Source organism: Protomyctophum bolini (assembly GCF_963924005.1).
Source record: "Protomyctophum bolini genome assembly, chromosome: 18".
NCBI lineage: Eukaryota > Metazoa > Chordata > Actinopteri > Myctophiformes > Myctophidae > Protomyctophum > Protomyctophum bolini.
In genome coordinates, this window is record NC_137879.1 from 9,111,051 (window position 1) to 9,138,635 (window position 27,585).

At 46.2% G+C, this 27,585-nt stretch overlaps 1 protein-coding gene across 6 annotated transcripts in view; it reads left to right on the forward strand.

Annotated features, from left to right (window-relative positions):
* The window catches only part of LOC308333357 (C-terminal-binding protein 2), a 150,777-nt gene that overhangs the window by 118,328 nt on the left and 4,864 nt on the right, over positions 1-27,585 (forward strand). For all 6 annotated transcript variants that reach the window (XM_080789721.1, XM_080789720.1, XM_080789717.1 and 3 more), the window contains 7 exons: positions 6,402-6,556; positions 12,831-12,975; positions 15,047-15,253; positions 19,825-20,039; positions 24,443-24,573; positions 24,813-24,940; positions 26,846-26,963. In XM_080789721.1, the coding sequence (XP_080645847.1) occupies positions 6,402-6,556; positions 12,831-12,975; positions 15,047-15,253; positions 19,825-20,039; positions 24,443-24,573; positions 24,813-24,940; positions 26,846-26,963 (1,099 nt within the window). The remainder of the gene's footprint in view (positions 1-6,401; positions 6,557-12,830; positions 12,976-15,046; positions 15,254-19,824; positions 20,040-24,442; positions 24,574-24,812; positions 24,941-26,845; positions 26,964-27,585) is intronic.

The following is a 27,585-nucleotide window of genomic DNA, read 5'->3' on the forward strand; positions in this document are numbered from 1 at the left end:
TATACTATTGTACCCTCAGTATTCAGTACTCTTCATTTATAGTACTATAATATCATCCCTACTGTCCATCTATCTATCCTGTCTACATATGTATTTCTTACTTGTACACTGTCTGTCACAGTCCACAAGTCCAATGCACCTCGGCCCGGTGTGGGCACTAGAAGGGCTCTGTGCTCTGTGACAGTGGCAAGAGTCGCATATTAAAAAAATAATAATAATCCCTGTTCCCTTCAAATGAAAAGAGACTGCCCAAATAAAATGCTGGTGTCTGCAGCTAACCCGTTTTTATTAACCTCACCTCTGCAAATCAATGAAATGTGCTGCATGTCGAGGACACCAGGTGTTTTATTTGTAGCAGTTAGCTTGTTATCTTACACTAATACCCTTGTAGTAAAACATCTCATTTTGTAAGTGTAAGTGTAGGTTGCTATAGTGTGTGTACTGTGTACACACAACCTTACTGGTCCACCTTGACACTGTCAGAGTGGATGAAAGTCATGAAACCTCTTCTCTTCCCCCTCTGGTGTAGTGAGGGGGAAGTGTGCCTGTGTGTGTGTGTGTGTGTGTGTGTGTGTGTGTGTATGGCTGTTGGTACAGTTTGGTGTGTGTATGGCTGTCGGTACAGTTTGGTGTGTGTATGGCTGTGGGTGCAGTTTGGTGTGTGTATGGCTGTGGGCGCAGTTTGGTGTGTGTATGGCTGTCGGTACAGTTTGGTGTGTGTATGGCTGTCGGTACAGTTTGGTGTGTGTATGGCTGTCGGTACAGTTTGGTGTGTGTCTGGCTGTGGGTACAGTTTGGTGTGTGTCTGGCTTTGGGTGCAGTTTGGTGTGTGTATGGCTGTCGGTACAGTTTGGTGTGTGTGTGGCTGTCGGTACAGTTTGGTGTGTGTATGGCTGTCGGTACAGTTTGGTGTGTGTATGGCTGTCGGTACAGTTTGGTGTGTGTCTGGATGTGGGCGCAGTTAGCACACTGTGTCGTCACAACATTGACGATACAGGTCAGGTTCTTTATGAACGGGCATCTATTAGGATACCTCAGGCATTCTTCTCATCCCTCCGTGTCACGCCGTGAGAACTGTATGATGTTCACACAAAATAATGAACACATAAATTGCATCACAACATACTGTACGTCTGACTGATCAAACATAGATGAAAATACAAACATCAGTGTGTTCAGGTGTTCAGTGTGTCCATCAAACAAAACCAACAACAAACAGAAATCTATTATAGAATACCTTGTTGGCTTGTTTTCGCTTGCTGTGGGAAAAGAGGTTCTTGATCAAAGGTTGCTTAAACATCTCACTGTATGTCTCTTTGACCATTTCTCCTTGGCTTTAGATGTATATTTTATTACTTCAGAAGTACGCTATCACACTACACTGTCTGCAAGTATGCTGTGAGACAAAATGTTTGCACCAGCTGTGCTGTAGCTGTACTGTGTGCAATGACTGACATGCAATCGTGCATCCATCCATCAATCAATCATGGTCCAGTGTAGTGTTACTGACAGACAGGGAACCTTTGTTCTGCCTCAGAAAGTTATCATCACATCATGTTTTACCGAGAAGCAACCTCTTATCACATTTTTGCTGTTTTCACCAAAAATCTGGCAACACAATCTGTGAACAGCTCAGCCCAGCTCAGCTCAGCTCAGCCCAGCTCAGCCCAGCCCAGCGCTCTGCTGTGCTCTGCTGTGCTCTGCTCAGGCTCGGCAGCACAGGTGTCAACCGGCACTGCTTAAAATAAAGTGCCTGCTAACCCCAGATGAAGCCCTATGAAGCGATCGTCATGACAACCTGACGGAGAAGCAACAGCGGCGTGGGGGGTGCGTGTACTGTACTGTAGACACCTCCGCTGTGTGGTTCTCCATCGCCCGCCGTGGGCCTGCAGTGAGACGTCGTGCCGGGTTATAAATTAATTGGCCTGACTCTGTCTCTGCAACATCTTGAGCACAACCAAACATATAATGACTTGTCTTTTAGTTCTACTGGATCTCCTCTGCACTATAGTCCAAATCAACACTAGCCGAAATCAACACTAGTCCCACTGTGCCTTTTGTAGCGTGTTTGTGCAGAGCCATGCACAACTTTCTCCCCCCTACTCTCTACCTCTCTCTCTCTCTCTCTCTCTCTCTCTCTCTCTCTCTCTCTCTCTCTCGGTCTTAAAGCTGCTAATCTCACCTTGATCTCCTCCTAATCGGCCTCCCTTGATGCCCTAATCCCAGCCTGCACCTCCCTAACGAGAGGAGAGCGAGCGCCTCCTGCTAACTGCACCTCATGCTCGCTCGCCCACCAGTGGTGGGGGGGAAAAAGTACTTGCATTCTTTACTTGAGTAGAAGTATCAATACTTTAATGTAGACTGTATAGTCTGAATGGCCGGAATTCTACATTTACTTGAGTAAAAGTACAAACGTATCGGTATATCGGTATCAAAATGTATTAGTATTATGCAGAAAGGCCCATTTCAAGTTTTCAAATGTACTGTATGTGTACATATTTTCAAAATAGCAGATCTACAAGCTCACATTGCGTCACGACGCATTGTGAGCTTGGCTACTTTTATATGTTTTGTAATAACAATCAAAATCTACAAAGTAACTAAAGTTTTCAAATAACTGTAGTGAGATCTGATATGTAGTGGAGTAGAAGTACAATTATTGGAAATTGGAAATACTGAAGTACAGTACAAATACCTCAAAATTGTACATAAGTACAGTATTTGAGTAAATGTACTTACTTTCCAACACTGCTCACCCCTTATCTGGCCTCAGGGAGCCTGACATCATCATGCTCGTTGGACCAATCAGTGGGAGCGCGCGCACACACACACACACACACACACGCACGTACACAGGTTTCAGTATTGCTATACTTGTGAGTACATTATATATTTGGCCAATTTTTATGAATGCCATTTCATAATTTGTTTTGCCTAACCCGAACATACTGTAGGCCCCAACAACATGCGTAACTGTCTCCATTCCTAAACCCTAAACCTAACCTAACCTAACCTCTAAATGTCTAATCCTAACCCTAACCTGAGCCCTAATTGTAAGCCTATCTCAAACACACACACACACACACACACACACACACACACACACACACACACACACACACACACACATTCACATCGATCTATCTATCTATCTAATATATATTTAACCATAAAGCAACCATTTGTCCTTCGAGCAGCAGTAAAATTGTCCATAGTTACAATGTCTATTGCAACTTATATGTTCACTACTATACTACATTTGACCCTCACAAGTATATAGCAACACACACACACACACACACACACACACACACACACGCAGATAATGATCTTAGCAACAGGCTCTGGAGAGCACCGACGCAACCAGATAAGGCTGACTCTACAACATGACATCACACCTCCGATCGGCCTCCGGGGACCCCGCCTCTCTCTCTCTCTCTCTCTCTCTCTCTCTGTCTCTGTCTCTCTCTCTTGTCACAGCGAGGGGTTGACTTATGGTCCGTGACTCTCCCATGGGCCCTGGCGGCAGATCCGTAGCTGCCCCAATCTACCTGTAGAGATCCCGACCTCCGCTGGCTACCGCTCCACAGGGAGACGCCCCTGGACACCCTCGCTGGGTCCCAACATCCATCCAACGCCAAAGCGGCTCAGAGAGAAAAAAAACACAGTAGCCGCCGCCGCCGCCGCCGGCCGACAGCATGAATATTGATGGTCCCTCCGTCCCCTCGGCTTGTTAACATTGTATGAGTACAGGGCCTGGTAATTGTCTGTCTTTCCCTGTACTGTATACTCTGTGCTGTACTGTATGGCATGTGTCTTTGTGACGTGACGCACCAGAAGGTCAGCCCGCTGGGGACTCGTGTGGCTCCGCTCGCTGCGAGCCAAAGAATCGCGCGGCGCGTGTGTGTGTGTGTGTGTGTGTGTGTGTGTGGAGCGACAGGGTGAGAGAGAGGTGTGAGAAAGAATCGAGCGGAGACAAAAAGCCACAGCTCCCCCCCCCTGCGGGATTGTGACATGCAGCGATGCGCCTCCATAATGGAGTGTTGTCAGCAGCGACAGCAGGGCCTGCAGATGTGAGCGTGGCCGTGGGTCGACCGGTTGGTTGGGTGACACCGACACGTTGCATGTCGCGATACACGGCTTCATCGACGCATGCAGGCCTGCAGGGCCAGGCTGATGTCTATATGGGGTAGCTCTGTGGGTTTTCTCCTTTTTTTAATTAATTTTTTCCGTTATTCGCCTTTGCAAACCCCCTCTCTCTCTCTCTCTATCTCTCGCTGTTTGCACAGCTGCTATTACCACTCGCATCAAGTCAAACATAGAAGCCAGTCTCACTTTGAACTAAGAACTATAAGAGCTAACTGTGCGTGCGTATGCATGCGTGCACGGACATGTGTGCGTGCGCGCGCTTTATGTCAAACTAGCACACAAGGGGTTATGTTGTGGCCCTCCCGGCATGATGGAGTGCATTCGTGTCCACACCTGTGCACAGATATTCTTATCCCAGGGCGTACAGTTACACAGTATGGTCGGTGCGTTCGCAGCAGGTGACATGTATACTTACTGTAGTGTATATGCACGGGAGCATGGCTCTGCTCTGCATGCGTGCGTGTGTGCGTGTGTGTGTGTGTGTTGGTGTGTGTGTGTGTGTGTGCGTGCGTGCGTGTGTGCTGCAGCTGTGTGCCGCTGTGCCGCCACACCAGGCCCATTTATATCCTCCCCTCATCACCGCCACGAGGCTGTGTTGTTGCAACTCGTCGTTGGCTCGTAGATCGCTCTCTTTTAGGCGAGCGGCGAGGATAAATTACAGTAAGGCTTAAGGTGAAACACGGCGGGTTCCTGTAAGCGAGGCAGCGGCCCCTAATCCAGTCTGAGTCGGAGCATCGATTTATTGAGCATAGCGTTTGTTAGCTTTTAGAGTAGCCTAACCTAATCAGAGCCTGCACACGCGCACACTCGGGGAGCGAGCGTGTGCGTGTGTGGCTGCTATAATCATGCGCCAGTCGGCACGGTTTGTCTTCTGAATTGTGACTTCACCCCTTTTGGGAACCAGATCTTATTTTAATGATGTTTGGGGAGACAAGAAACACTTTCCTGATTTATGTGGGTAATATGTGTTTATTTTAAGATATTTTAGTATTTCAGAGTGTCCATGATGTCATTGGGCACTGGGCTCACTTCCTTCCTGGACTACAATACCCATAATGTTTTGTGTACACTGCTCCTCCTTGTGGATAGGGGAAGGGATGTCTTACTGAGACAACATAGTAGTCCAGGAAGTATTAGTGAGCCCAGTGTCCATGACATCATGGACATGACATCATGGCGTGAAGAGTGTTTCGCTTTCACACGACACGTGTCGTTCCAACAGTTTCAGCTTAATGTAAAGCCAAATGTATTATACTTTTATACACGCTCACACCACATCACACATCGGCTATTTTCAGTTGCATATACACAGTACGACTCAAGCATGGAGTATAATACATCAAGCATAAAATAAATGTAAGATGTAGATGTGTAAAGAAACGTTTTAGTGCCACGATTAATCTCGCTTGCCGATGGCTTTTTAATTGCTGCAACGTTTGTGCTCGTACGTTCCCTGGCAGTATAAACTCTGTGTACCGTCCATCTGTTTCCGTTTAGCTTGGACCTGAGAGTTAAAGCGCGGGGGTCAATCAGTATGGATGTGGGAAAGCAGTTCAAATAGCATCGTATAGTGATGATGAATGGCCCTCTCTGCTATTATTCAACACCGTGCTTAACTGTTTAGCTTCACCTGCGACTGTGTCCTACATTTATTCAGCAGGAGTTGTTTTTGTTGGAGCCACTTGACTGTGCTATAGCCTCACGTATAGCCAGCCTTCACTCAATTTAATTTAATTTGTAGATTGCATACTGTATACATAGCATGATGCAACTAGCAGTAAAGAGGGGATCTCCAAGAATAATGACAAATGTTCCTCTTCTTGTCAATCGAATGTGAACTTATGCTGGAGAAGAAGAAATAATAATGAAATAAGATCCAGATGTATATGTAGCGGAAAGAGAAACTGTGAACTGCAACGAGTACAGTCAAACAGTTCTGGTCTGCGGTATTGTTTCCATTCGGGTCCTACGTATTCAATTCATAAACATGACATGGCATTATGTGTGTGAATGAGTGATGAATGTACAGGTAACGCTCATACTGTAGTGAAGTACTTTGGATAAAGGCACTAATATAATGAATGCACCGGTAGTTATCAAAGCGAGGTCCCAGGGACCCTCTGGGTTCCTACAGGGGGTTCTAAATGGGAATGTAAGCCCTTTGGTTTCATTTGTTATTGGGGGTCCTTGAGATGATTTACCATTTTAAATCCTGACCCTCCCTCTCTCTCTCTCTCTCTCTCTCCCTCCAGGTATCCGGCCCCAGATCATGAACGGGCCCATGCACCCACGCCCCCTGGTGGCCTTGTTGGACGGGCGCGACTGCACCGTGGAGATGCCCATCCTCAAAGACCTGGCCACGGTGGCCTTCTGCGACGCACAGTCCACCCAGGAGATCCACGAGAAGGTAGCGCACGCACACACACACACACACACAGCAGGAGATCCACGAGAAGGTAGCGCACACACGCACCCACCCGTCCCCCCCCACACACACACACACACAGAAACAGAAATCTACATACACAGACACAGAAACATACATACAGTAGACGCACACACACACACACACACACACACACTGCATTGTGCTTGTGTATTCCTCACACAACAGTGGACTCATAGTTGACAGACCATTGCATCTGCAACGCACGTACTCTCTCTCTTTCTCCGTTCCTCCTTTGTCCTCTCTCTCTCTCTCTCTCTCTCACAAGCCCTATATTTATATTTCGTCTAACGCCGGTGACGGCCGGCGAAAACATCCGATCTACAAGCTCACCGCACGCCGCAGATGCGACGCGTCGTGAGCTTGTTCGTCGCCTGTTTTCGCCATCGTGCGACGGACAGAAATACGGGGGCTGATATGTCTCTCTGTCTCCTTCAGCCTCGACAACACGGGGCTGATATGCGACGCACGGCACGCCGTGTCACCCCCACCCCTCCTCCTCCGCTAAAATAAAGTGGCTTCATTGTGATTTAATGTCACTTTGGTGGCAAACTGCGATCACGTTCTAAGAAGGAACAGGGCCTCATTCTAGTCTGTGTGTATGTGCGGTGTGTGTGTGTGTGTGTGTGTGTGTGTGTGTGTGTGTGTGGGGGGGGGGGGTTAGGTGGGTGTGGGGGAGCGCGCAGCACGGTGTAATTACATTGCGCTGGCTTGTCGAGGCTCTTTATTACATTTTATGCAGCTGCAGAAAAGAGAGGAACAGAGAGAGAGAGAGAGAGAGAGAGAGAGAGAAACCACATGTATAATATTTGGCTACGGAATGGAGGCGCGGGCGTCTGTCTAGGTGCTATCTCTCTCTCTCTCTCTCTCTCTCTCTCTCTCTCTCTCTCTGGTGTCTGGTGAGGTGCTATCTCTCTCTCTCTCTCTCTCTCTCTCTCTCTCTCTCTCTCTCTCTCTCTCTCTCTCTGGTGTCTGGTGAGGTGCTATCTCTCTCTCTCCATCTTACGGATGGAGCGAGAGGCCACCTCCGCACTTCCCTCGACCCGACTCAGTGAAAATGGGACATTTTTTTTTTTTTAAAGGCGCATTTGCATAGAGATCCATTCAATGTGAAACCTTCAGGCGACCAGGAGAGACGGAGAGAGTAGAGTGTGTGTGTGTGTGTGGGGTGTTTTTTTGGGGGGGTTGTTTGTTTTAACACGCAGCCCTTATCGGGGAAAAATGATTGTAATGTGCACCTTCGCTCGGCAACAACATATTCCGCCAGACGGTGGTAATAACTGGCTGGTTGCAGGGATATATACAGTACACCCAGAGGGGGAGGTGTAGCGTGTAGGTGTAGATTGAAAAGACAGAAAATAATATGTCCAATCTCCATTTCCCTGCCGTGGAGACGACGACGATGGTCGTGGATAATCGAGTGAGTTTCGGCTCGGATGTTTGGAACGCCCACCCCCATACCCCGCACGCACGCACGTGTGCAAAACATACTCTCTCCCCATGCCTTCGGCCTGGTGGAGACAATCATTTTACTTAAGTAAAACATACGCACACGCATGCCTCTGTCCCCAGCAGTCAAACAGAAGCGCTGACTGAGTTGAAGGTGAAAGTAGCCTCGATTGAAGCCCGATTTTCTTGTATGGCGGAAAATAAAATACAAAAATATCAGATCTACAAGCCCAATGAACGGTATAGTTTCAACTGGGCTCCAGACAGCAGCGCTCACTGCCTGTGGTTCCCGGATCGCGACGGTGGAGTATTTTTCGGTTCGACAACAACAACAAGCCATGGGACTATTTTCAAGGGGGGATTTTCATGGATCAAAGGTGCAAATACTTCGGCGTATAATACTGTATGCTCCAAAGGTTATTAAACAATCGCAGCAGCCTCGGTATAATGTCATCTTTAACGCATTAACACTGCCGGGCTGTGTCGGAGCCAGAACACGACACCTGCTCTCTGTCTCTCACTCTCTGTCCAAACTCTGAGCCACCGCAGGAATCCAGGTGAAAGGCCTGCCGCGTGACTATATAGGTTTTCGACCCTTTCTTCACATTCTCTAATTGTGTAGAGTTCTTGTAAATTAAGTAATAATATCTGGTACTTATGTAACACTTTTCATGATACCCAAAGACGCTTTACATGTGTGGGGGCCGGAGGGGGGGGGGGGGGTGAACTTTATTAGAAAGAAAACAAGTAAAATAAGTATAAAACAGTACAGTAATGCAGATGTTTAACAACAATGTAACTCTTGAGAGCGTAAAATGAAACCATAAGGGTCTTTTTGGTTTAATTTGTATCCCCGTCGAGTGTTTTCAGGAAACATTTAAGGCCCTATGCAATCAATTCATAGACATAATACTGAAGAATAGCAATAATCAATCAATATCATCACAGGGAAATAAAACACTGTACTGGGAGGGGAGGGGAAAACATTCCCTCTCCCTTGGGCCTGCTGCTGCTGAAAGGTGGATTTTCAGGCCTGTTGGAGAGGCCAAAAACACAAATGTATTAACCCATTCTGAACGGGAACCCATTTTGGTATTAGCATCATGTTATGCTTTAGCTATTGAAAAATATCAGATCTACAAGCTCATAGCGCGCCACCGAGTGGCGCGCTACGAGCTTGTAGGTCTGCTATTTTTGAAAAATCGAAGAGCGACTGACATTTTTAGAATCTGATCTCAGGTCATAATGGGTTCATCAGACCAGTGTGTGTCCGCAGTGGAAACCTCGTATGAATCTGATCTCAGGTCAGAATGGGTTAAGTGTATTTGAAGGGAGGCAGGCCGTGGTTGTGTGAGGGCCTGGCCTGGCCGGGCCGGGCCTGGCCTGGCCTGGCCTGGCCGGGCCTGGCCTGGCCGGGCCTGGCCTGGCCTGGCGTAGTGCGTGCAGAATATCTCTGCTCTCTCAGCATTACAGCCATGCAGCCCTCATCCCAACTACATCAGCCCTGCTCACCACTGGGATGACCTCATAGTATAAGAGCCCTCCTCAGTATCACCAAATAATTCATGCATCTTACACACACACACACACACACACACACACACACACACACACACACACACACACACACATGCACGTACAGTATATGCATGCATACATGACGTCCTTGGCATTGCACCCATGCACCCAGAGATATCATTCCATGCAAGTATACTTTACAGAACACGCTCGCTCCCTTCCCCCTCACACGCACGCGCACACACACACACACACACACACACATACACACACGCGCACATTCTCCAGTAGTTGGGGAGCCTTCTGTGTTGTGTCAAAAAAGACGCCCGGCCGCTGTCACAAATGATACTTGTAAGAAGCAGCGGTGGCTCCAGTTTCAGCAGAGAGGAGGAGGAGGAGGGAAACAGACACATTAGCTCAGAGTTTCCATTAAAGTAAAATGCATTCAGTTTGTCTCCCCCCCTACTCCTACACACACACACACTCCTCCCAGTACCTTCCACTGACTGGCCTATAGTCCATTCCTCACGCTACAGCCTTTTGTCTCCACACACAAAACCTGCCCTTCAGGCAAAGTCCAGAGTAGACTAGTATAGAGGAAGGGAAGAAAATGTGTGTGTGTGCGTGCGTGCGTGCTCGCAGACTCACTCCCTAATCTTCCACCGCAGTCTGAAAACCCACCTCTTCAGACTCCATCTTGGACCCATTGCACTTGCTGTAGCACTCGCCCTACCCCAACGACAGGCAAATGCAAAGGCTCGACTTATGTCATTTACATAGATAGCATTTTATGTAGACATAGCACTATACACAGTAGTATATATGCATATTTCATTATATAGATATTTTCCACTGCTATGATCGTAGCTTACGTATGTTTCATGATGATAACTATAGTCTTTATGTATATGATGTATCGCCATGTTTTTGTTCTAGCTTTTTGTAAATCACTCTGGATTAAGAGTGTCTGCTAAATGCCTAAATTGTAATGTGTGTGTGTGCGTGCGTGCGTAGCTGTGAGGACCAAATGTTCACACCACACAAGTATAGTACAATATGAGAAATGGAAATTGCGAGGATTTCCCTGGTCCTAAAAAAGGGAAAAAAGGGAAAAAAAGATGTCGATGTTGGGGTTAGATGTGCGCACACCGACACTGCAAAAATAGCCGCTCTCTGTGAGCTTCTATTTTTCGCCTATTATTCAGCTTTTCTTTAGCTATTTTTCGGCAGTTTTCAGAATTTTCCTATGCCGTCCTAAAATGTTGATGTCCTCACAAGTATAGTAGCCTAAAACACACAGTCTGTGCGTGCGTGCGGTACGGTGTGGCTTTACCCTTGAATCTGCACTTCACAGGGCCCGGCTGGGATGCGGGGGCTAATAAAAGCGCGATGGAAATGTTCGGAGCTAATCTGCTAATCAGAGGTAGAGCTAATGCAGTTTTGGCTGGAGGTGAACAGTTATTTACCACGCTGCCCGCTGACAGGCTGATGCTTAGATCCACACTACACTGAATCCTGGAGGCCTGCAGGTCACCTTGTCTGGAGGAGGGGCATTTATTTCCTGGTGTCTGTATAGAGTGATGGTGGGGCGGGACTATTTCCTGGTGTCTGTATAGAGTGGTGGTGGAGCGGGAGTATTTCCTGGTGTCTTTATAGAGTGGTGATGGAGCGGGACTATTTCCTGGTGTCTGTATAGAGTGGTGATGGAGCAGGACTATTTCCTGGTGTCTGTATAGAGTGGTGATGGAGCGGGAGTATTTCCTGGTGTCTGTATAGAGTGGTGATGGAGCGGGAGTATTTCCTGGTGTCTGTATAGAGTGGTGATGGAGTGGGACTATTTCCTGGTGTCTGTATAGAGTGGTGATGGAGCGGGAGTATTTCCTGGTGTCTGTATAGAGTGGTGATGGAGTGGGACTATTTCCTGGTGTCTGTATAGAGTGGTGGTGGTGGAGCGGGACTATTTCCAATTTTCTGCACTTGTACTTATACGTATATACAGTACACTACATCTCAGAGTGTTAACCCGTTTTAGATTTTTTGCAATGGCTATTCTTCAAAAATAGCAAATATACACGCTCACAGCACGCCACTTGAATGTGTACGAACTACCAAGCGAGTGTAAATTAAAATGAAGCATAAACGTTTGCACTGGGATCAGCCACACGATGCGACCTCTCTCTTCGGTCAATTAGCCCGACCCGTTGACCGTTGAGACCCAGAAGGCACGCAGTGCACTTCTGATGACGCCGCACAAAACCTCCCTCCACCGAGACAACGTAATGACTTGTTCCAGCTCAGAGACACAGGGGCTTTAAAAGGACAGTATAGTGTCACTGCTGTGCTGACGGCGGTTTGCCATGTGATGTCTGCTGGGCTCATATCCCCCTTCCCCCTCCCCTCCTCACCATAAAAAAAAACTTTTTTAATGTCTCCATCTGTCATGTGGTCTTCATGGTTCACGCAGAGGGGACGAGACGTGATCTTGTGATTGTCATGGGTTCTTCTTTAAGGATCTCACATTGACCTCAGGGATCTGCTGTTAGGGCCAGTTAGTTGGTTAGCCCATGAGGAATGGAGGGAACACAATGAACACACTGGGGATTGACCGTCTTGAACGACATGTGTGACAATGTGGCCCCTGAACAATTTAGCTGAATAGCCCTGTTGTAGTAGTAGTGGTTTCTGTTTGACTATGACATTACTTTTGATTGAAAGGTTTTTAATACAAATCGTTCCAATGGCATCTGCTATGAAATTACTTTGATGGGAAAGTTTTGAATGCAAATGGTTCCAATGGCATCTATTTCATTTATTTATTAGACAGGGACAATAAAGCTCATTAATCAACATTCACCTCAATGTAAATGGACCAAGAGTTAGCCAAAGCAAAATTTCATCTGTAGTCCCTGGGCAGGCTCTTAAAAAATGAATGATAAAAGAAAGACAGAGTGTATAGTGTGCCAGCACACAGCACTATGCGTTGATGCCATGTGTGCTTTCCTCCGCCATCGGTGTGTGAATGTGTGTGTGTGTGTGTGTGTGTGTGTGTGTGTGTGAATGGGTGAATGGAATGCACAATCTATGCAAAGCGCCTTGAATAAAGGCACTATATAAATTTGCCATTTATAGCTGATCTATAAGCTGCTTTTATGAGCTGGGTAGACAATTTTTCGGGCTTTCAGGCTCACAGTTAAAATGTATTAAAAATGCCATCCATAAAATCCTTGTCCTAAAATGTTGACGTGCATGTGTGTGTGTGTTTGTGCAGGTGCTGAACGAGGCGGTGGGAGCCATGATGTACCACACCATCACGCTGACCAGGGAGGACCTGGAGAAGTTCAAGGCGCTGCGCATCATCATCCGCATCGGCAGCGGCTACGACAACATCGACATAAAGGCCGCCGGCGAGCTGGGTACGTCAAACACAACAACACAACGAACACACACACACAGCACAGTAACAACACGTCACACCGCCGGGGAGCTGGGTACGTCAAACACAACAACACAGCGTACACACACACAGCACAGTAACAACACGGCACACCGCCGGGGAGCTGGGTACGTCAAACACAACAACACAACGAACACACACACAGCACAGTAACAACACGGCACACCGCCGGGGAGCTGGGTACGTCAAACACAACAACACAACGAACACACACACAGCATAGTAACAACACGGCACACCGCCGGGGAGCTGGGTACGTCAAACACAACGTACACACACAGCACAATAACAGCACGTCACAGCACCGGGGAGCTGGGTACGTCAAACACAACAACACAACGAACACACACACAGCACAATAACAGCACGTCACCCCTCCAGAAGCAAAGATTTGAGTTAAAACGTTCGCTCTGAAAGAATATATATTCAACGATCTGCAGCACATTTTCATGATTTTTCAACATAATGCTTAAAACACCAAAAGAGTGTTCCCGTCCTGAATGGGTTTAAAATCATAACTCAGAACGTATATATATATATGGTAGAAGCGGCACCAATCGCGGCACGTTCGGCAGTGCGTAAAATGGAACACGCACACCTCTGGTGTTCTGTGCATCCAAGACAGGAGACTGAGGAGAGTTATCTATTATTAACTTCTATATTTATGTTCCTGTGCGTGAGTCAGTCAGTACAGAGCTCAGTGCTTCTGCTAAGATCCACAGAGGCGTGATTATAGGATCATTTACCTCATGCATCTTTCTGTTTGATTTAATTCCAGTTCAGAGCTAAAACAGAATTACGGTATACAAAATACGTGGACTGGAATGTCAGTAAGGACATCGTTGAACATGTGTGTGTGTGTGTGTGTGTGTGTGTGTGTGTGTGTGTGTGTGTGTGTGTGTCTCACTTAAAAGACGAGAACAAAAAACCAGGAGACACGGAGACATGAAGAGAGGGATTTTGATTTTAAAGTTAAAAGTTTTAAAGTTTAGTTTTAAAGTTTAAAATATATTTCAACAGCCGAAAGGTGATTCTCTTTGTTAAGACGTGTATGCGATAGCACAGAAAGCGAGGAATGACGTTCCTCAGGGCGGACCTTAGGTTATATACCTGGTGGGTGGGGATATAACCACGCCATGAGCGACAATTCACGATCCAATGGAATTGTTCCGTGAGTGTATGTTAGGCTGTGTGCCTGCGCCATCTAGTGGCTTGGACCCCATATGACTCTCTCCGAGAGGTACTTAAGATAACTGTTGTGTGCGTCTCACATAAAAGACGAGAACAAGAAACCAGGTCCAGAGGAGACACGGAGACATGAAGAGAGAGAGAGATTTTGATTTTAAAGAGGCCTTTATTATGCACTGCCAGGTGATACAGAGCAAAAGGGGGAAAAAACACAATGAAGTAAACAAGAGAGAGACAGAGAGCCCTTTTCCACCGGTTGATTCCCAATGGGAACCGGTTCAGTTCTTTGTGGTTCTTAGTCCATGAGCCAGAGCTCCAAAATTGGAATGTTAATTATGAATTGAGTGGGCAAAACAAAACTATACCTATAGTAAATTGTTTATATAAGATAAATATAAGTAAATTAATATATGATAAGCCCTTCCACAGTATAGTAGCTTTTTAATATTTTAAATGTTTTGCATATTTCCCTATATAATGCCTCATTTGCATATAAAAAACAACAGGTACACGGACATTGCTGGATGTAGGAGTGGTTGCACCACTCAAAAATAAATCATTGTCTTCATGTAAGTTATTATCCTCTTTCAATCTGTAAAGTGTTTGTTTCATAAAAATCCACCATAGACATTTTATGAGCTATACTTCCTGTCAAGAAATTCCTTGCAGTGCTGGAGTTTGTAAGTGCTCATTGACTGATATCACTCAACGCCCCGTGCGTACCACCTGTTTTGAATGTGCACATAATGCAGGAGGTTGCTTTACTGGTAACGAGCGAACATAGGTTTTGATGTTATTGTGTGTTCTCGTGTGTGTGTGTGTGTGTGCGCGTCCCCCCTCAGGCATCGCGGTGTGTAACATCCCCTCGGCGGCGGTGGAGGAGACGGCGGACTCCACCATGTGTCACATCCTCAACCTGTACCGGCGAAACACCTGGCTGTACCAGGCCCTCCGGGAGGGCACGCGGGTCCAGAGCGTGGAGCAGATCCGCGAGGTGGCGTCCGGAGCCGCGCGCATCCGCGGAGAGACCCTGGGACTCATCGGCTTCGGTGAGCTATACTGAGGAGGAGGAGGAGGACCCCCGTTAACCCATTCTGACCTGAGATCAGATTCTAAAAATGTCTGTTTGAAAAATGACAGTTTTCTGAAAATGTTTCTATATGTCAGTCGTTCTTCGATTTTTCAAAAATAGCGGACCTACAAGCTCGTAGCGCGCCACTCGGTGGCGCGCTATGAGCTTGTAGATCTGCTATTTTTAAATAGCTAAAGCATAACGTAATGCTAACACCAAAAGGGGTTCCCACGCAAAATGGGTTAAGACCTTATTGGAACGCATCTGTAACTGTCACTTTTAGAGGACGGGAAGGAAGCCCTTTTTGGTGTTTTACAGGCCATCCCTGTTGTAGATCATGGATTTCAGTTAATAAGCGACGGACACTCATACAGGCACACGCATCACAATGTTGGTGGGACATGTTCCGCAAAGACTGCGTTTCCCACAAAAAACACTGTGTTTCTGATGATAATAATTGAAGGAATAATAATACTGGATTTCCTGAAAAAAGATAAATATTAAATACAAATAAACACATAAGTACAGGAATGATTAAAAACAAACAAACTTACAGGCAAAATCTCTGGCGCGTAACTAAGAATATTTGTTTGTTTAGACCTCTCTCTCCTCTCTCTCTCTCGCCCTCCATCCTTGTCTCATATCCTTTCTCTCTCCGCTCACATCTGTGCTCCTCTGTTTTCCTGCCTCTGATAAGACTCTCTCTCTCTCTCTCTCTCTCTCTCTCTCTCTCTCTCTCTCTCTCTCTCTCTCTCTCTCTCTCTCTCTCTCTCTCTCTCTCTCTCTCTCTCTCTCTCTCTCTCTCTCTGCCTGTCCGACAGATTATCTCAAGGGTGTGTGTGTGTGTGTGTGTGTGTGTGTGTGTGTGTGTGTGTGTGTGTGTGTGTGTGTGTGTGTGTGTGTGTGTGTGTGTCCGCGGGCAGCCTGTCCTCTCATCTCCCTCTCTCTCTAATGCTCACCATTATATCTCCATTATTCTGCCTTGTTCTCTCTCGCCCCGACACTCTTGCTATGTCTCGCAGCCCCCCCCCCCCCCCTTCTCTCTCTCTCTATCTGTCTCGGTCCCTTGCCACCCTATCCTGCCATAATCGGGCCCTTCATGGTAGCGAGCCGTGTGTGTGTGTGTGTGTGTGAGTGTGTGCTTGCGTGCATGTGTGTGTGTGTCTGTGTGTGTGTGTGTGCGTGTGTGTGTGTGTCTGTGTGTACTTACAGTGTGTCTGCAATTGCCCACTTTCCCACCTGTCATAGAGGTGTGTGTGTGTGTGTGTGTGTGTGTGTGTGTGTGTGTGTGTGTGTGTGTGTGTGTGCGTGTGCGTGTGCGTGTCCTCATCCTGTCACGACACAGAACTGAATGATGCTCGCTCTCTCTCTCTCTCTCTCTCTCTCTCTCTCTCTCTCTCTCTCTCCTCTCAGAAGCTTTTCCAAAGTACTGCCTTATCTTCATGTCCACATACACCTACTATCACCCCCCCCCCAGCACCCCCCAGGCCTACACACACACACACACACACACACACACACACACACACACACACACACACACACACACCCTGGCGCCAGCCAGACAGCTGCCCAGTCTCCCTGTGCCCAAAACTGAAGGCCTGGCATTGAGAACCCCCCCCTCACCCCCCCCTCCTCCGCCCAGCACATTGTCCATTGTCTGGAGCAGCGTTGCCGTCGGCTTCGGAAACCTCGTATCTCCGGATATATTTTATTTTCCAAAACGTTTTGTGGGTTTTTTTCTCCATAACTTCCTTCCTTCCTTTCGCCGCAAAACAAGACAAGTTAGTGTGTCACGCAAGAAGTCGCGGAAATAGCAGATCTCTAAGATCAACGACACGCCGCGGTGGATGTGATGTGACGCGACGCCACCTTGTAGATCTGCTGTTTTCGCGGAGACATTCTGTCACGAGTGAAAGTTGAAGTGGGCGAGCGTTGCTGCTTGTGGATTGATTTTCATGATTATTTAACAGACGAAAAGCATTGATAAGAGCTTGTTGTGACTAAAATAACAACTACACTGGACCTGCTGGTACACTAAAATAACAACTACACTGGACCTGCTGGTACCACTAAAATAACAACTACACTGGACCTGCTGGTACCACTAAAATAACAACTACACTGGACCTGCTGGTACCACTAAAATAACAACTACACTGGACCTGCTGGTACCACTAAAATAACAACTACACTGGACCTGCTGGTACCACTAAAATAACAACTACACTGTATCCGCTGGTACCACCGACCGGGTTCCCCCCACTTCTTGGAAAGTAACTGCTTTGGACATACGAGGTTTCCACCTGGCAGCATGACGAGTAGCAGTGGAGAGAGAGAGAGAGAGAGAGAGAGAGAGAGAGAGAGAGACCTCCTTGGTGACGCTGCACATAATGGGTCTGTCTACACGCAGCCTGCTGGAAACACACACACGCAACCCTAACCCTAACCACAGGACATTTTGTGGAATCGGCCTCAGGTCTTAAACACATTGACCGCATAACCTGCCATACACAACATGTATTCCATTGTCTTTCCATGCGTAATACGCTAAACCCGCTATTTGTTCCATGTGTTTCATTCGCCGTTGTTAGATGATTATTATGGAATAGGAGGGGTATAGACGATCTTTGTCTGTGACCCGGATCGCGGAAGTGGCTTTTTTGTGGGCTCAATAACAAATCACAGGACTATTTTCAAGCGGATTTTCATGGATAAAAGGCAGAAATACTTTGGCGTTATGCCCCTAAAGGTCCAATGCAAACAATCTTGTCAATTATACCATAACGCATGGAATGTGTTCATGGGTTAAAACAATCGAGGATAAAAACGTCAAAACAATAAAGTTTTAAGAAGAGATAGGCTAGATGAAAAGGAACAGCTGATAGAGGTGTACATGTGTACCACGCCCGCGCAAGCGCGCGCACACACACACACACACACACACACACACACACACACACACACACACACACACACACACACACACACACACACACACACACACACACACACACACACACACGCACACGCACGCACGTCGCACGCATGCACAGAAAGCTCTCTTTTATAGGTGAAACGGCACAGTGTGAGACTTTCTTTTCCAAGGCTTCTCTCTCATTCATTTTCATTTTTCTGTACTGTAAATATTCTACTGGTTGTACAAAGGCGCTGGTGGAAGAAAAGACACACACACACACACACACACACAGTCACACACACACACACACACACACACTCCTCCCGCTGCATTCATTCTTTCAGCAGGCTGTGTGCCCTTGAAGGGAAAGCCGTGTGATTTTTCCCTCCCTCCAGCATTCTGCCTGGCTGCGCTAGGCGCTCCGTGCGGATGTCAATCTCGCGCGGAACTCAACACTTTGGCAGCGCAACATGTCATGACACGCCCCTTTGATAGTGCACGGATAAAAGACTGAAGTGAAAGTGAGAGCGTTGCCTGCCGTCATCGTGACCATGACATGTGTGTGTGTGTGTGTGTGTGTGTGTGTGTGTGTGTGTGTGTGTGTGTGTGTGTGTTTGTGTTTGCGTGTGTGTTCGTGCTCTCTATAATAAGCGCCGTCAGTCAGTCAGTAACGGAGGAATGCAGCGCGGAGATGTCAGCCATAATGATTCAAACGTTCAAAAGGGTTTAACATGCAGCGAAATGTCGGTCTGGCATGGTGCGCCACGGGCCGTGCTAACGGTAGCAAAATACAGTATAACAATTATAATACTGCATATATTTTATATATTTATTTATATTTTATATACATAAATATATATATATTTATTTTTATATATGTTTATGAAAAGATAAGAACGGGTAAACCCTTTTATCAGCTGTGGCGTTGAACTCATTGATCGCGTGATCGGAAATCGGCGCCGATCTCGTCATTTTTCAAAATGATCGGAATCGGATCGGGACTCCAAAATCGTGATCGGGACATCCCTAGTATCAATATTGTATCCATATCATGATATTAGGCTGGATGTTGTCTGTGATTTTTGGATATTGTACTATTGTGATAATGGTATAAGTGTTATATAAAAATATAAATATCGGATGTACAAGCTCACAGTGCGTCACTTTGTGCTGCATTGCAATATATGATATGATATAGTATACACACATTTGACATTCTTGTAGATCTGCTATTTTTGAGCTTTTTCTTTTTAACCCATTCTGAACGGGAACCCATTCTGGTGTTATAGCATCATGTCATGCTTTAGCTATTGAAAAATAGCAGATCTACAAGCTCATAGCGCGCCACCGAGTGGCGCGCTACGAGCTTGTAGGTCTGCTATTTTTGATGAATCGAAGAACGACTGACATTTTTTTTTAGAATCTGATCTCAGGTCAGAATGGGTTCATCAGACATGTGTGCGTGTGTCCAGTGGAAACCTCATATGAATCTGATCTCGGGTCAGAATGGGTTAAATAAATCGTGCAAGTGTGAGAACTATTGATTTAGAAGGCGTTCGTAATTGGTAAAAGTCACCCTTTCCATCCTCTCTCTCTCTCTCTCTCTCTCTCTCTCTCTCTCTCTCCAGGGCGCTCGGGCCAGGCGGTGGCCGTGCGGGCCAAGGTGTTCGGCTTCAACGTGATCTTCTACGACCCGTACCTCCAGGACGGCCTGGAGCGCTCGCTGGGCGTGCAGCGCGTCTACACGCTGCAGGACCTGCTGTACCAGAGCGACTGTGTGTCCCTGCACTGCAACCTGAACGAACACAACCACCACCTCATCAACGACTTCACCATCAAACAGGTTGGTACTGCACTGCAACCTGAACGAACACAACCACCACCTCATCAACGACTTCACCATCAAACAGGTTGGTACTGCACTGCAACCTGAACGAACACAACCACCACCTCATCAACGACTTCACCATCAAACAGGTTGGTACCGCCGCACCCGACCCAACATAACCACCTCCACCTCATCAACCTCATCAATGGCTGCGGTTACATGAGGGCTTCAGAATGAAAACCTCAGAATTAATTAATTCAGAAGTACGTTTTTTGCTGCGTGTTTACATGGGAAATGGTCATTCCGAATGAGTGTTTACATGAGTCCACAATTGTTTCAATCGGATTTAAAAATGGAATAAACCGGTCAGTTACATCAGATCTAAGTTTAAATCAGATTGGCCATTTTCATTCCAATTTAAGTTTTTGTAGGTGTTTACATGACAACTTTTAATAGGATTTAACTTTTATTCTGAATGAAAAGGGGATTTAACTGTCCGTGTAAACGTAGCCAATGACTTCAGCATCGTTTTGAAGAGAGATCTGCTATTTTTGCTGCTTTTGAATTTGAATAATGATACGTATAGCTTGCAGAGTTAGTTCAGGCAGGTCTACTCGAGCGGTTTCATACTGAGCTAAAGGGCGCATACATATACTCGAGGGGTTAATACGGTGCATTACTATGTGGGTGTATTCAGTGTGTGCAAGGCTCCACATGTCATTCGCTGATGTGGCAGTCAGCTGACCAATTGGGCGGCGTATTTAAGTTCACCTAAGACTGCATGCTTCTTCCTGCCTTCCTTCTGCATGTGGTTCCTGCAGGGCCGGTTCTAGGCATAGGCGAACTAGGCGGTCGCCTAGGGCCTCAACCACTGAGGGGGCCTCGTCACAGGGAGAAGATTTTTTTTTTTTCATGTATCCCTTACATGGGCTACTGGCCACATGTGGCCCCCACCTAGCTTCTTAATTTTGATCTCAAAGTGCACCAGATTGAAGCATTTTCATGGCAAATTTACATTTTTTTCTGGAGCAGATCTACAAGCTCATAGCGCGCCACCGAGTGGCGCGCTACGAGCTTGTAGGTCTGCTATTTTTGAAAAATCAAAGAACGACTGACATTTTTTTAAATCTGATCTCAGGTCAGAATGGGTTAATCAGACCAGTGTGTGTCCAGTGGAAACCTCGTATGAATCTGATCTCAGGTCAGAATGGGTTAAATACACCACGTGCGCTCCGTGAAGCCATTGTTTAATAATCCACTGAGCGGCCCGGGCTCATTTGCAGCTCAATCACATCTTTCCTCCTCCCTCACGTCCATCTGTACGTGATGGATGTTACATTGTGGGATGTTGCAAATCACTTGCACCTGTTGCAAGTACGCACACGCGCGCACGCTCGCACACACACAGAGAAACACCAGCATTCTACTTAACCTTGATGCTTAAATACCACCGTCTTAATAGGTAAACAAACAGGTGTATTAGAGAGCTCCTGTATAAGCTCAGAATAATATGGAACATTAACACACAGAGAGAGAGAGAGAGATACACAATGCATGCTGTAGCACAGCTTTGCTGCCTCCGCGGCATATTTTTTATTTTATTTTTTTTATCTTAAGCTTCCACCAAGGCTGGAGACAAATTCATTCCTCTGCTCTGTCAAATGCAATTAGCGCCAGCCCGCACCAGCCCGTGGCTACAGCAAATATATCGACTGGGCTGCGCAGCGGGGCGCTGAGAGCGCTGCGGGGAGCGGGCATGCTTACCCCTCTCTCTCTCTCTCTCTCTCTCTCTCTCTCTCTCCTCTGAGTCAATAACTTCATCATCATCTTCATCGTCGTACTCTCGTTGCTGCCGCTGGTGACACCTGCAGGCGAGGGGGGCGAATTGCATGAGCGCAAAAAAATAACAACAACATTAAGCAACCACAAACATGTCTAGTTTCATCCTTCATGGCTGCCGGATGGTGGAGACCTTTTATGTGCTAAACTAGGGCTATACTGAGACCAGATTCTACAAATGTCCTTTGAAACAGCTTTCTGAATGTTTTTATGTCAGTGGTTGTCAAACTATTTCATGTCAAGGACCCAAATAATTATATGTAATTGGCCACGACCCCCATCTGAAAAGTTGTTCCAGGGAGGGACACACCCCCCCACCCCCCAGAAGCAAAGATTTGAGTTAAAAACGTTCGCTCTGAAAGAATATGATATTAAAAGATTTGCGCCACATTTTCAAGATTGAAAGAAAATAGCAGATCTACGTAGATCTCGTAGCACGGCACAGGGTTTTCAATAGCTAAAGCTAAAGTATAACGTAATGCTTAATACACCAAAAGGGGTTCCCGTGATGGCTCATAGGCCAAAATGTCAGTATGTCCTATCAATCGTTTGTTCAAAACAATGAAAATAACTAATTATATTTGTATTGGTATGACCATTAATATACATTAAGCAGGGGCCGCATGTGGCCCCCGGGCCGCGGGTTAAGCAGCACTGTCCTAATCCGTGAGAAGAACCCGTTTTCCAAATGGATCCGGTGTTGTTGTTATTTGGTCACATTGCTCTTTTAATGCTTTTTATTGGTTCAATATCGATAAAAAAAAAGAACAACACACTTAACCGCTTCCGATGCGGTGGGAGCTTCATGCCGATCGGATTATGTTCGCAAACTTTTGCGTGGCGCTGTCGACAAAGAAGGGCGATGATTTACTGAAATGATTAAACGCTGAAATGTGGAGATTTACAAAGGTTGGTGCCCGACAGACAGCAACGTTTAATGTAGATCCCGTCTTCCCAAATCTCTGCATGTTTGCATCTGACCCCCCCCTCCTCTCTCTCTCTCTCTCTCTCTCTCTCTCTCTGTCTTTGTCTCTCTCTCTTCTCTCTGGTTGATGTTGGCACTGTCAGATTGTGCTCAGTGAAGAGCAAAAGGAGGGGGAGTAGGATAATGGCTTAACCCATTCTGACCTGAGATCAGATTCTAAAAATGTCTTCTACATCCTGACAGTTTTTTGAAAAATCTATGTTTCTATGTCAAGTCGTTGTCAAATAGCAGACCTACAAGCTCGTAGCGCGCCACTCGGTGGCGCGCTATGAGCTTGTAGATCTGCTATTTTTCAGTAGCTAAAGCATAACATGATGCTGACACCAAAAGGGGTTCCCGCGCCCAAAATGGCTTAACCTAGTTAACTCTGTTTCTTCTCCAAAGCCAGAGATCCCCAGCTGCCTCTTTAACTTCTAAAATTAAAGAGTGCTCTTCTCTTCTACCGCATCCAGAAAAAAAGAAAGAAAGACAGCGGTTCTTAGCTGAAGTGAAGTGAAGTGGAGCTGTGTTTGTATTTGTGCGTGCATGCGTATATATGCGTGTGTGTGTTTGTATCACACACACACACACACACACACACACACACACACAAACAAAAAAATATATAGATAAATAAATAATGCTATGCCTAATAAAAGACTGCCTGGCAGCGCAAGGGCTTTACTTGCCCTGGATTTCAGCTTTTGTCAAGATTAAGGGATTACTTTCTTCTGAGCGTAGTCATTTGATTTTTGATTTCTTTTTTTTTGTTCCCTGCTACTCATTTTTCTTTTTCTTTTTTTTCCCTTCTTTTTTTATGCGCAGGTTTGTCTTATCAGCTCAACCTTCATTTCATCTTGTGGGTTTTCTTTTTGAGTGGTGCAACCACTCCAAGGAACAGCAATGTCCATGTTCACCTATGTGACGTTAACCCACCTATGTGACGTTAACCTACCTATGTGACTATGAGCACCAGTGGTATGACTATGAGTACCAGTAGGGGCGCTGTTGTGCCAGAAACAGAGAGAGAGAGACGGGGGCGGGGAGTTGCACCACTCAGTGCACACGGGTGTGACTTTTTTATTTATTTTTGTTAGGCTAAGACTCACTCTATCCCAGATCTGACAACCTCCTGGCCAGTTGTTGTCTGTTGTTCTTTCCTTCCTTCCTACCTGCCCGTCTATCAAAGACCTTTTCAGCAGAGGCTAGAATGTATTATTTTTTCCGCTATAACACGTGTTAAGACCCTCAAACGCAGCCCACGGAGAGAGAGAACACCAGCAATAACTCTGAGATTGATGTCCCATTTCAGATCAAACGGAGGAAAATTGGCAGTGACGAGGCTCGCGGTCTCTGGCACACACACACACACACACACGCACACACACACACACACACACACACACACACACACACACACACACACACACACACACACACACACACACACACACACACACACACACAGCTTGCCTTCATGTTCCCTTTACTGCCTTTGGTCTTTGATCTGCGACTAACCGACTGTATCTGTGTTTGCGTGTGTGTGTGTGTGTGTGTGTGTGTGTGTGTGTGTGTGTGTGTGTGTGTGTGTGTGTGTGTGTGTGTGGTACCACAGATGCGTCAGGGGGCTTTCCTGGTGAACGCAGCGCGGGGAGGTCTGGTGGACGAGAAGGCCCTCGCCCAGGCCCTGAAGGAGGGCAGGATACGTGGAGCCGCCCTGGACGTGCACGAGACGGAGCCCTTCACGTGAGTGCACTCACGCTCACGCACGCACACACTGAATGCTGTCCTGTCATAATAACGGCCATCCCTGCTTTGTTCACCGCCATTGGAAAAAAGACAAATGTAAAACCGCACTTTTGACTTTTGAAAACTAGAGGCAATCAAATTGTGGGACGTGTATCAAATAGTCTCTCTCTCTCTCGCTCTCTCTCTCTCTGTCTCTCTCTCTCTCTCTCTCTCTCTCTCTCTCTCTGTCTCCTCAGGTTTTCCCAGGGTCCCCTGAAAGACGCCCCCAACCTGATCTGCACACCACACACAGCCTGGTACAGCGAGCAGGCTTCTCTGGAGATGAGGGAGGCAGCCGCCACGGAGATCCGGAGAGCCATCACCGGTACGCACTCACCTGACCCAACATCCATGCCTGTGTGTGTGGGTCATGACCGAAAGAATAAGATCGCGTTAGGATGCCTCCCGAGCGTCTCCCTAGGGAGGTCCTCGCTGCACGGCCCACTGGGAAGAGACCCCGTGGCAGTCCAAGGACCAGACGGGGGGGATTAGATCTCTACACTGGCCTGGGGAACGCCTCGGGATGGTTACAGCACTATTACTAATGACTGGAAATCTCTGTTGGAACTGTTACCCCCGCGACCCAATTATGTATAGTATAAGCGGTTGAAGATGGATGGATGGATGGATGAATGTACATACGACGGCATCACACGGTGGAAATAGCTGGCCTGCGAGCTCACGCTGCGTTGCACTGTGACGCGTTGTGAACTATATGCGAACTATATGCGAACTATACGCGTATGTCCAAAATCAGGGACGTCAGGGTTTAGAGTTCAGGTTTTTCTCTCAAATAGCAGGACAGGAAATACAGTATGCCGTACGATATGGGCTATATAGCCCATGGTCCAAAATTATGAGAAACGAGGATAACCTTTTTTTTCAAAATTTCAAAAAACATGGGCTATAACCCATCGTTTTTGTCATTTCGTCATTTTTTTCAAATCTTCAAAAATGATGAAAAACGGCGCGCTATAGTATGCCGTACGATATGGGCTATAGCCCACGGTCCAAAATGATGAGAAACGAGGCTAACTTTTTTTTCCAAAATTTCAAAAAACATGGGCTATAACCCATCGTTTTTGTAATTTCGTCATTTTTTTCAAATCCTCAAAAATGATGAAAAACGGCGTGCTATAGTATGCCGTACGATATGGGCTATAGCCCATGGTCCAAAATGATGAGAAACGAGGCTAACTTTTTTTTTCAAAATTTCAAAAAACATGGGCTATAACCCATCGTTTTTGTAATTTCGTCATTTTTTTCAAATCCTCAAAAATGATGAAAAACGGCGCGCTATAGTATGCCGTACGATATGGGCTATAGCCCACGGTCCAAAATGATGAGAAACGAGGATAACTTTTATTTTAAACAGTTTCACACAGATGGCTTAAAATGCTCATCAACATATTCTATCAAATCACCCCTTATCGGTTCAACCCCCCCCCCCCCCCCCCAAACTGTTTTATCTGATCAGATGCACATCTTCTGCTCGCCCAGATGTCATATTTCCACTTCAATAGGCCCTGGGCAGTCCTTATTAAATCTGGGGCTCTTAATAGATGTCATCATTAAGGCCCCCCCACCCCCCCGTCCCCCGTCCCCGTCACCAAACACAGCCCAGAGGCTCTGGCCTTCCAGATAACATCCACAGATAAATGATGTTAATTTGCGGTTCTGTGCTGCAGCCCCAAAGTCAAGATATGTTTGTCAGGCCGCGACGCATTTGCATACAAGTGTCCTTTCTGGTTCTTTCATCGTCTTGCTCTGGCATCGTTGTTATTATTGTGAGTGTGTGAGATTCATGTCGCTAGAATCTGACATGGATAACGTAATAATGTGTTTGCTGTGTGGGTTGTGTTCTTTCTCTTGGGGGATGATTTGATGGGATATATGTTGTGAAACTCACTCCCGACTCGCATCAATGCAGCCCTCAGCCTCTCTTATGTCAATTTGAACCCATTTAACATCTGAGAGGCCGATATTATTTGAATAGCCAAGTATAAAATAATGCTTTTTAGCTAATCTATAAATTACAGATGCTTTCCCGGTTTTAATGGGATAAAACCACCCTCAAAACATGCCTTCCTCATCTATCTATGTTTAAATGTTTTTTTACTTATATTATCATTTTATTTGTTTATGTTTCATAAAGCTATTTATTTCTTTGTTTCTTTGTTATTATTGCCGTACTAATGATATTTACTGTAATTATTAATTTCTCTTCCAGGCCGTATCCCTGACAGCCTAAGAAACTGCGTCAACAAGGAGTTCTTCATCACCACAGCACCATGGGGGGTCATGGAACAACCAGGGGTCCACCCTGAGCTAAATGGCGCCGCCTACAGGTAAGGCAGGACATAACATGTACATTTCTTCAGCCGTTTCAATATAATGTGTCACCTTTTCTTTTCGTATAAAGAAGCCTTTTTTTTAAATTGAAAGCTAGCCTGCTTTAGGTTTTCCATGTAGTTGTACATCATCATTAATCACTTGGCACCTGGCAGCCCTATTTTGGGCATGTCATTATAGATGGATTTTGTTCTAAAAATATGCCGATCTTCAAGCTCGCCAGGCTACCGCGACATCTAAAGCTTAAGTGGTTAAATTAATTGTGATAATGACTTTTTTACAGCCCTCCTCCTTGAGTCGATTTCTTGTGAGATGTTTCTCCTCATGTCCTGGAGGAGTCTGAATAGTTCAGGGTTTTGTGAAACTCCCCGAACTATAGATCAAATGAACACGTACGTCCCCCAAGCGGGTCGCTATATAGGTTTGTCACAATGGCACAGTGACAGTTGGGGGGTCTTTAATACTAACATTTAAACGTGCTGTCACAATGACTCGCACATCGGTGTAGTCATTTTCCACGTTTTATTCTCATACAGTATCATTCCCAAAGGCTCACTGTTAGAATAAAACTCTATAGATGTAGCATCTTTAATGGATGTGCCGTTCCTCTCATCCACA